Source organism: Piliocolobus tephrosceles, chromosome 16 (assembly GCF_002776525.5).
Source record: "Piliocolobus tephrosceles isolate RC106 chromosome 16, ASM277652v3, whole genome shotgun sequence".
NCBI classification, from domain to species: Eukaryota; Metazoa; Chordata; class Mammalia; order Primates; family Cercopithecidae; genus Piliocolobus; species Piliocolobus tephrosceles.
In genome coordinates, this window is record NC_045449.1 from 49,289,755 (window position 1) to 49,300,535 (window position 10,781).

Consider the following 10,781-nt stretch of genomic DNA (forward strand, 5'->3'; position numbering starts at 1 on the left):
TAGATTTAGATTCCAGAGATAGTTTTATATTCTACCTGCTTATGAGAAGCTTCTCGAACATTGAGTATTTTTCCTCTCAGAGGGAAAACCCCATATTTGTCTCTCCCAACCACACCAAGGCCTGAAACAGCCAACGTTTTGGCTGAGTCTCCCTCAGTCAGGATAAGCGTACAATCAGCGGAGTTTCGGCCCCCTAAAATAAAAATACACAAATTAATATTAGCTCATTCAGTTCAACTTCAAATATACTAACTTGGATATGCTGTTTATAGCCTTGTGATGAAACACAAATAATTTATTATATATCAAGTAAAATTATTTGTTAGGTAATAGATCATGATGTAAACATTCTTGTTTTATACTCCAAAATAATCACCTCAATATTATTTATAACATGGAAATGACCTAAATGTTCCACAATAGGAGACAGGTTGATTTTTAACAAGTTATTCTGTTGAATATAGTTATTCTGTCAAGGGAAAAATAAATATCCATGGTATGCCATTAATGAATAAAATAACAACTATAAGACTTAAAGTTTGGAAACATTATTAAATATATACCTGCATCATTGGCATCATCAAGTTTGGGAATTCCCTTGATTCTGTTATGTTTTACAGCTGAACACTTCTTGTTTAACTGGACTTGGGCCTTAAATTTCACCCAGTTTAGTATGCTTTCTACAATACCACAGCCAATTGCCTGAAAATGAGAAGATTCATATTAGAGGAGAAGGGATCTATCAGAAACCTAGAATACAAACGAGCCTCAATAAAAATAAAAACGATTCAAAAATTAAAAAGATGAAGAACAATAATTTTTGGATACAGGATGGCACATCTTTCCATGTCAGGTTATCACTGCTGAGGGAGCTGCTCCTTTTGGTTCATTTGTTCAATAAATATTTACTATGTACATATATTGTGCTAGCACTGAGCTACTTGTTGGAGATATAGTGGTTAAAACAAATTAGGCCAGGCGTGGTGGGTCACGCCTATAATCCCAGCACTTTAGGAGGCCGAGGTGGGTGGAACACCTGAGGCCAGGAGTTTGAGACCAGCCTGGCCAACACGGCAAAATCCCGTCTCTACTAAAAATACAAAAATTAGCCAGCATGGTGGTGGGCACCTATAATTCCAGCTACTTGGGAGGCTGAGGCAGGATAATCGCTAGAACCCGGGAGGCAGAGGTTGCGAGTCAAGATCGCACCATTGCACTCCAGCCTGGGTGACAAAAGTGAAACTCTATCTCGAAAGAAAAAAAAAAAATTAGCCAGGCATGGTGGTAGTGAGACGGCTGTAATCCCAGCTGCTTGGGAGGCTGAGGCAGGAGAATTGCTTGAATCTGGGAGGCGGGTGTTGCAGTGAGCTGAGATCAAGCCATGGCACTCCAGCCTGGGAAACAGTGAGAAGCTGTCTCAAAAAAAAATTATAAATAAATAAAATTAGACACAAATAAAACAAATTGAGACACTTGTCCTCATGAAGTTTAAGACACAACACAGAAGACAGACATAGGTGGGTGTAGTGGCTCATGCCTGTAATCACAATACTTTAGGAGGCTGAGGATGGTGGATCAAGTGAGGCCAGGAGTTCAAGATCAGCCTGGCCAACATGGTGAAACCCCATCTCTAACTAAAAATACAAAAATTAGCTGGGCGTGGTGGTGCATATCTGTAATCCCAGCTACTCAGGAGGCAAGGAGAATCGCTTAAACCTGGGAGGCAGAGATTCTAGTGATCCAGGATCACGTCACTGCACTGCAGCCTGGGCAACAGAACAACACTCTGTCTCAAAAAAAAAAAAAAAAAAAAAAAAAAAAGACCGGGCATGGTGGCTCACAACTGTAATCCCAACACTTTGGAAGTCTGAGACGGGTGGATCATTTGAGGTCAGGAGTTTGAGACCAGCCTGACAAACATGATGAAACCATGTCTCCACTAAAAATACAACAACAACAAAATTAGCCAGGCATGGTGACGCACGCCTGTAATCTCAGCTACTCAGGAGGCTGAGGCAAGAGAATCACCGAAACCCAGGAGGCGGAGGTTGCAGTGAGCTGAGCTCGCGCCACTGCATTCCAGCCTGGGTGACAGAGCGAGACTCCGCCTAAAAAAAAGACAGAAATAAAATAAGTTACAGTGTTATAAGTGTTATGGATAAGCAAAAAGTTTGCTAATAAGGTATGTTTGATATTATATTGGAACCAACTTGGGTGGGGCGAAGGGTAGAAAGTAAAAGCTTTCCTGAGGAAAGGACAAGACCTAAAGTAGCCAGGTGAAAAGGATGTATTTCAGACAGAAGGATTAGCATGTGAACAAACTGAGGAGGGGAAGAGCACTGTGCTTTTCAGTAATTTAAAAGCAACAGGACTATATAGGAAAAACTAGCACTAAGATGAGTTGGAGAAGTAGGTGTAATTAGATTACAGCCGATCTTTCTTATTGGCCAAATTATGGAATTTGGACTTTCCCTGAGTGGAAGTCATTGAAAGATTTCAAATGAGAGTGAAGACAAAAATGTGTGCTTTAACACAAAAAGGTCACTCAAAAGCACTGCAAGGAAAGGACTTGACCAGTATGAAGGTTAAGAACCTACTGTAGCAAACCAAAAAAGAGATAATGGTGAGAAGCTACTGCAACATCCAAGAGATGATTCTTATTGATTGGATTAGAGAGGAGGGGAAATAAAGAGAAGGCTCCCAGCTTTGTTTATACAACCTAGAGGTTGGTTGGGGCTTTTTACTAAGATAGGAAGTTGTTTTTTTGTTGGAGCATGGGGAGCTGCTTGTATGGGCAAATCAGTGAGTATGGAGGTAAAGAATTCAATTTTGGATGTGGATGATTGAGAGCAAGTCTTAGGCATTTAAGTGAGCGTGTTTGTTAAACAGCTAGATTAATTCAAAAGTGATCTAAGCTCAATGGTGATATGTAATTGGGAAATACTGAAATATAGATGGTAATTAAGTCCTTGGTAAAATCAGTTAAAGAAAAGCCCTTTTTTACTTCCTTTTCAGATTGGGAAGACTTGGAGAAGTGCACTGTGGGAAGAATCGTTGTCTCTGCAGAGCTGAGAAGTGCAATGGAAAATAAAGTCAGGTGTTTCTATTTTTATTTCCCTCTAAGTACTTACAGCTTTGATAAATTTTTCACTTAATTGGCATGTTGATCCAAAGCTCTTTGGTTGTAAAGTCATGTTTTCTTTTGTCTGAGAGTCAAAGGTTGGGTTTTCAATTAAGGCATTTACAAAAATCCACATGTGATTTTTCACCTGCAATAAAAATTGACAATAAGTCACTAAAAATGTACTCATGCTTTATTTATAGCCTCTTCTTCCTTGACTTTAGAAAAAGAAAACTGCCAAAAGCACATACCTGATGTGCTTTTACTGCAACACCACCCTTGTTCTTCTTCTTCACAACATCAACAAGTTTAGTCACAATCTGATCAGCTACATAATCAACATGTCTGCCACCCTAATAAAGAAAAACACCAAACCATAAAACTCAGTATCCTCAAAATTATAATCATCAAACATTAAAAAAAACTAATTTAACCTCCTTTATACTAGCTAGCCAAATATTCAAGTCTACTTCATATATTAAAAACAATAAGAACACATATATGTAAAGATAAAACATGATTAATAATTTAAGAATAAAATTACCTTGGAAGTAGCAATGCTGTTGACAAAGCTAATTTGCTGAAAGCCTTTTTCACTCATGGTTAAACACACTTCCCACCTGTGGTTCACTTGTTCGTGTATTACTTTCAATGGGTTACCAGTTTCATCCAACTTGTCCTTCAAATACATGTCCACATAACTACGAAATCCTTTTACCTGTACAAGAATTAAAGGTAATAGTATTAAGAAAGTTATTAAAAAATAGTTTCAATGATAGACTATGAGGACTTTCCAAAACCAATGCAATGATATTCACTGATAGGCATAAAAGAATGGTCATTAAAGGACACAGACCGAGGTGGGTGGCTCACTTGAGCCCAGGAGTTCAAGACCAGCCTGGGCAACATAGTGAGAGCCCCCATCTCCATTTAAAAAAAAAAAAAAAAAATTAGCTAGGCATGGTGTTGCTGCCTGTATTTCCAGCTACTCCAGAAGCTGAGGTGGGATGATTGCTTGAGCCTGGGAGGTCCAGGCTGTAGTGAGCCGTGATTGCATCACTGTACTGCCTGGGTGACAGAACGAGAGGCTATCAAGAAAAGAAAAAAATAAGTAAAATTAAAAAAAGGACATGAAATATGTATTTTAGGTGTTTCTTTGAGAAAGAAATTCCTTCAATACATTTAAAATGTGCTGATTAAAAAATGTGGCATATTGGCCGGGCACGGTGGCTCAAGCCTTACTCCCAGCACTTTGGGAGGCCGAGACGGGCGGATCACGAGGTCAGGAGATCGAGACCATCCTGGCTAACACGGTGAAACCCTGTCTCTACTAAAAAATACAAAAAACTAGCTGGGCGAGATAGCAGGCGCCTGTAGTCCCAGCTACTTGGGAGGCTGAGGCAGGAGAATGGCGTGAACCTGGGAGGCGGAGCTTGCCGTGAGCTGAGATCTGGCCACTGCACTCTGGCCTGGGCGACAGAGCAAGACTCCGTCTCAAAAAAAAAAAAAAAGGGGGCATACCATTCGCTTTTCAAGAACATATGTGAGAAGTGGTAAGAAAATACTTATGGGTGGGGCCGGGTGCAGTGGCTCATGCCCGTAATCTCAGCACTTTGGGAGGCCAAGACAGGTGGATCACGAAGTCAAGTGTTTGAGACCAGACTGGCCAACATAGTGAAACTCCATTTCTACTAAAAACATAAAAAATTAGCCGGGTGTGGTGGCGGGCGCCTGTTATCCCAGCTACTCAGGAAGCTGAGGCAGGAGAATCGCTTGAACCTGGGAGGCGGAGGTTGCAGTTCATGTCACTGTACTCCAGCCTGGGCAATAGTGTGAGACTCTGTCTCAAAAAAAAAAACATGTGCGAGGGGGAAAAAATCAATTTTGCATTTGACTATGATTACAAAATCCCTTATTATCATTAACATCCAGGAAAATACTCACTGGCAGTTTATTTCCATTAAGAAAGACTTTGACATCTTTGGTGGATCCAGCAATATCATATGCTCTTCTCACCATTAGTGCAACAATATCTTTGTCCAGGCTTTGCATTTTAAACTTAGACAAATCAGGCTGAAAGGTGATACATGTATAATCTTCTCCACTGAAGGGCTTGAGTTCCATCTCACCAGCTCTCCCCATATTATCCATCCATGTCTATGGAAGTAAAGAATAAGAAAGATGAAAAATTCAAGTCATCTCACAAACTAGAAGTAAATAACATAAATTTATAAGTCCTAATAACCTAATATATGCTTATGAATAATTTTCCTTACTTCAATAGCTTATAAATTATGTTAAATTAAATCGACCATTAATGCCATTATAAATGGCTATACTACTACCATTTATCATTAAGGTACAAGACACTTTTTTACTTGCCTGTTTGAACATTTTCTTGTATTCTCTACTGGCTGTTTCCACAGTAAATTTGGTACTGAATATGTTACACAATTTGGCTCCATAGCCATTTCGACCACCTGGGCAAATAAATATGGAACACTATTTTATTGTTATTATCTCATTGACAGCTTTATTTCTTAATTACTGGCAGAGCTATTCAATTATAGAGATTTATTTCCATATTTTTAACCCTCATGCCATAGATAGTCATTTAAAATACATATATTTTTAGTAACAAATATGTTATTTCCCCTCAATACTCTACCTGTCACTTTCTTTTCATCATCATCATAGTTACTAGAAGTTAGGAGCTGTCCAAATATGAGAGCTGGGACATACATCTTTTCAACTTTGTGTTCAACAACAGGAATACCTTTTCCATTATTCCATATGCTAATTAAATTGTTTTCCCTAAGAAAACAAGATTGAAAATTGTATTGTACAACACATTAAATGAATGCTTACCATTTAAAAATACTTAAATACTATTATTTCTAAAATATGTATATTCAGGCTGGGCGCGGTGGCCTACGCCTGTAATCCCAGCACTTTGGGGAGGCTGAGGAGGGTGGATCACTTGAGGCCAGGAGTTCTGGCCAACATGTTGAAACCGTCTCTACTAAAAATAAAAAAATTAGCCAGGCGTGGTAGCGCACACCTGTGATTCCAGCTACTTGGGAGGCTGAGGCAGGAGAATTGCTCCAAGTGTTGGGATTATAGATGTGAGCCACCATGCCTATCCCTCAATTTTTTTGACTCTTTTCATATATACCTTCTGAAATTCAGCAGGAACAACATTTCCCACCATGCTCAGTTCCTGACATTCCTGAAATAGGAGTTAAGAGGAAAAAAAAACTTTTCCAACACCTGAATAGACACTGATAATGTTGAAAAAATATAAAATTTTAAAATGTTAGAATAAACAAAGGGAAATGATTTATGCCCAATGGAAAGAAAAGAACAATCTGGAAACATTATTATACACCACTCCCACTCCTTTTTTGAGACAGCATCTTGCTCTGTCACCCAGGTTGGAGTGCAATGGCAGGATCACAGCTCACTGAAGCCTTGACCTCCTGGGCCCAAGCAATCCTCTCACTTCAGCCTCCCGAATAGCTGGGACTACAGGCGTGCATCACTACATCTGGCTAATTTTTAAATTTTTTGTAGAGATGAGGTTCTCACTGTGTTGCCCAGGCTGGTCTCAAACTACTCCTGGGCTCAACTGATTCTCCCACTTTGGCCTCCCAAAGTGCTGGGATTACAGGAGTGAGCCACCATGCCTATTATACCCCTTTTAAGAGGATCATCTATACATCTCTTGTTCCCACCCAACAAAGTACATTGCAAAACAAACATAAAAGGGAAAAACAGGCTGGGTGCGGTGGCTCATGCCTATAATCCCAGCAATCCCAGCACTTTGGGAGGCTGAGGCAGGCAGATCACCTGAGGTCAGGAGCTCGACACCAGCCTGACCAACTTTTGATCAATTCAACAAGTGACTCCTGAGCAGCTATGGTATGCTGTAGAATAATGAGAGAGAACCCTAGAAAGATATGGTACTGTCTGTCCTTAAGATGTCATTTGTTGGCCAGGTGCGGTGGCTCATGCCTGTAATCCCAGCACTTTGGGAGGCTGAGGCGGGCGGATCACGACATCAGTAGTTCCAGTCCAGTCTGGCCAACATAGTGAAATCCCGTTTCTACCAAAAAAATAAAAAATTAGCCGGGCGTGGTGGTGTGTGCCTGTAATCCCAGCTACTCTGGAGGCTGAGGCGGGAGAATTGCTTGAACCTGGAAGGCAGGTTCAGCCTTGGGCAACAAGAGCAAAACTCCGTCTCAAAAAAAAAAAAAAGGAAAAACAATATCAATCATAAACTGCCTTGCTCTCAAATAAAATGCTGAAAACTTATTTGGACTTATTTCAGTTAATTCTTGAATGGTAATACATTTTAGTTAATAACTAGATATGCGTTATGGTTCTTATTCTACATAGTACTTATTAGCTATAAAAAACTAATTAAAACTAGCTCAACATTTTTTAAAGACTATGATATTGAGTTCTTAGGAAAATCCAGGTATACTTTGTCATAATTAATCAGACTAATAAAAAAGTGAAATAGGCACCCTGATCACCCACAAAGGGACACCCCGCATTTATAAGCAGAAATGTTAGATCAAATTATTCTCTACCACCACCTACTGGTTTACTGTTTGAATAGCGTCATGAGAAAAAGTTAAAACTCTGGATGCCAGAATACTTAAGGCCATTACTGAAGGTGCTTGCTCAAATATTTAGGGATTAAGTGTCCATAAGGCCTGTAATTTATTTTGAAATGATCCATAGCAAATAGGCTGGGTGCCATGGCACACACCCATAATGCCAACACTGGAGGATTGCTTCAGGCCAGGAGTTCGAAGATCAGCCCAGGCACTTCCTCAAAAAAACAAAACAAAACAGAAACAACAACAACAACAAAAAAAGAACTAATTAAAAAAAAGATGGAGAAAATATGGAAAAACGTTGGCAACTGTTGGATCTAGGTGGTGGGTATCCACAGGTTTTTCATTTTAGCATTTTGCTTTTGTGTACTTTTGTGAACTTCTGTTTAAGAAAAGCCAACTTCACCAGTAATCAAAATATATGCAAATAACAACAGCAATGAGCTACATAACAAACAAAAACTAAGCAAAAGACGTACGGATCAATTGTGACTCTAATACAAGACATTTTTGGGTCCCTTTGTTTGTTGTCCGCAGCATTAACTGAAAGAAAATAAAATATACATTGGTAAGAAATTAGTGTTTTAAAAAAACATTCTGTAACTCCAAGTAAGATATAGAAAAAAAAGTTCCCAAACAGCACAGGAGTGGCATTAATAAGGTGTTAATTTAGGAAGTTTTGTTCATAGTACTGTTTCCAGCAGAAAACTCAACCTCCTGGGCTCCAGGAAACCACCTCACCTTTGTCAACTAATTGAAATGACAGGAGCCCTGGCTACAGCAGGTTTGCCAGAAATGATACTTTTTTTTTAACTTTTATCTTTTTTTATTTTTATTTGGAATGATACTTCTTACGAAAGACTTGACCAGCAGATCTTTACGTTAAAGGATTTACTCACCTAGAATCTCATCAAAGATTTTGTACAAACCAGGAACAAAAGTGACTTCCCTATAGTTAATGCCAACATCTTCATCGTAAACCCACATTTGCTAGAAATAAGGCAAAGAAATAGTTATTTTTACTCTATATTCATTGTTCTGTTATCATGATTACCGTAAAGTCTTCGTAGTAAATATTACCATATTTAGGCCAGTTCCAGTGAAACTCAGTACCCAAGAGGTACAGAAAGAAGAGTATCCATTTCAAGGACTAGGTAACTGCCTTTGATGAGCTGGATTTTACCTGGGTTACTAATTCCACAGAACCAATGTAGGTGTCTGGGCGGAGCAAAATATGTTCCAATTGCGTTTTCTTTTGATAGATTCTTTCAATAGACAGTCTTTTCTTAGCATCTTCATTTTTCTTTATTTTGTTGACTTGCATATTTTCATTTACAGGCTAGCAATTAAAAAAAAGAGAGAGAGAGAAGGGGATTTTTAATCATAAGTTTACCCCAAACTAGGAACAAAATGCCTACCATAGTGAGACGTCAACACACATTGCAATCTGTTAGTGGGTAGTGGTGGGGTTGTGTACAAAGAGGACAATTTAAATTCGCTGCGGCCAGGTCCTCAGGTGTCAGGTTAAACAGACACATATTATCTCACCAAGTGGGTCTGTCTGGAAACCTCTTTTCTTGAGCAACGTGGTAGATGTCATCAATAAAATGCACCCACTTCTTTCAGTTCCTGCACACATTATTTACCGAGTGCCTATTATTATAAACCACGGTGTCCCGAGCACACGACAGATAGTAGTTCGGCAGCAGCAGCTGGGGCGGCTATCAGTTCAATCCCTTGGCCACATGAGCGTTGCGAACTCAGGAAGGGGGCGCTTTTGGAAGCTGGCCAGCCGCTCCAGGGGAACACTGTGCCATGCTCTGCCCTTTCCAAGATCGGGGACATTCAAGACCGTTTTCAAGCAGAGGGCAGGAGGGGAAAGCATCTGTACGCGCGACTCAATAACGTCGCACCCGGGCCGCTGTAACATGGATCTACTACGGGACCAACGGACTCCTGCCCCTAGAAACAGGGCAACAGCGCACTATACCCTGGAAGCCGGATCATACTTCACTACTAGCACCAGAAGGGGCTTCCGCCTCTCCACGATCACCCCGGAACCGGGAGATGGAGAATATGGGCTCCCAAGCCTGTCGCCGGCCTGACCGCAGCCCCGGAGCTTCACCCGTCACGGGCAGCCAGAGAGATGCCCGGGCAGCGCTGAGGCTCCACCGCCAGTCCCTCCCGCGAGCCGTACCTGCAATGGTGACACTTCCATGGTGACGGTCGTGAAGGGGCTCGAGAACCCTGAAAGCGACTAAACAGGAAGGACCCACGAGACCACCCCGGACCAAGCCGCTTCTCCACAGACGCGCGTCGGTTAGGAGAGCTCCACTTGAACCTTCCTTTAGCCCGCCCGAAGCAGACGAGCCAATCCCTGACTCGCTCTTACCGTCTCCGTCCAGAAGAACCAGTCGCAACTGGTCTTTTATGTCCACCTATGAACGGTTGAGTTGGCCCGGGGTTTGTTTGAATAAACCAATCAGGTTAGGGAGGCGGGACTAGAGAGGTTTCAAAAGGCACCACTCGGCGTCGTAGCGGAGAGATTGACAGGGAATCTGGCCAATGACAAAGGCTCACTTGTTTTGTAGTGCGGAAAGCTTGAAAGAGATGGGCGTTGGAAGCGGGAAGGGGTTGCCTGAGGCAAAAGCGTGCAGGTGAAAAAAGCAAAGGATGTTTATTCTCAGGAACTGCCAATCTATCTAAGATCCCTGAAATCTAAAAACTGTGCTCTGTTCTGACGTTGTTAGCGAGGGGAATGGGAGCCTTAGCTTCGTTTTCCTGAGGAAACTAAGTGCCGGCTTTCTGGACAGGCAGCCTGGCTACTTGGTCGAAGCGAACGGATTCTGGCATCTGCCTCAACCCCGCCCCCTTTCCCCTCGAATATATTTTTCAAAGAAATAAAAGTAGGCTGTGTGCGGTGGCTGGCGTCTGTATTCGCAGCACATTGGGAGGCCGAGGAGGGAGGATCGCTGGAGCCTAGGAGTTGGAGACCAGCCTGGGCAACATAGCGAGACCCTGTCTCTACCCAAAAA

At 41.3% G+C, this 10,781-nt stretch overlaps 1 protein-coding gene across 1 annotated transcript in view; it reads right to left on the reverse strand.

The window, feature by feature from the left end:
- TOP2A (DNA topoisomerase II alpha) overlaps positions 1-10,122 on the reverse strand; it is a 31,058-nt gene extending 20,936 nt beyond the window's left edge. The window contains exons 1-12 of the mRNA XM_023204203.1: positions 9,944-10,122; positions 8,930-9,085; positions 8,646-8,736; positions 8,226-8,289; positions 5,790-5,935; positions 5,504-5,601; positions 5,066-5,278; positions 3,666-3,839; positions 3,373-3,474; positions 3,132-3,269; positions 564-702; positions 36-193 (exon numbers count right to left, since the gene is read on the reverse strand). Of these exons, the coding sequence (XP_023059971.1) occupies positions 36-193; positions 564-702; positions 3,132-3,269; positions 3,373-3,474; positions 3,666-3,839; positions 5,066-5,278; positions 5,504-5,601; positions 5,790-5,935; positions 8,226-8,289; positions 8,646-8,736; positions 8,930-9,085; positions 9,944-9,964 (1,500 nt within the window). The 5' untranslated portion in view covers positions 9,965-10,122. The remainder of the gene's footprint in view (positions 1-35; positions 194-563; positions 703-3,131; positions 3,270-3,372; positions 3,475-3,665; positions 3,840-5,065; positions 5,279-5,503; positions 5,602-5,789; positions 5,936-8,225; positions 8,290-8,645; positions 8,737-8,929; positions 9,086-9,943) is intronic.
- Positions 10,123-10,781: the final 659 nt, after the last annotated feature.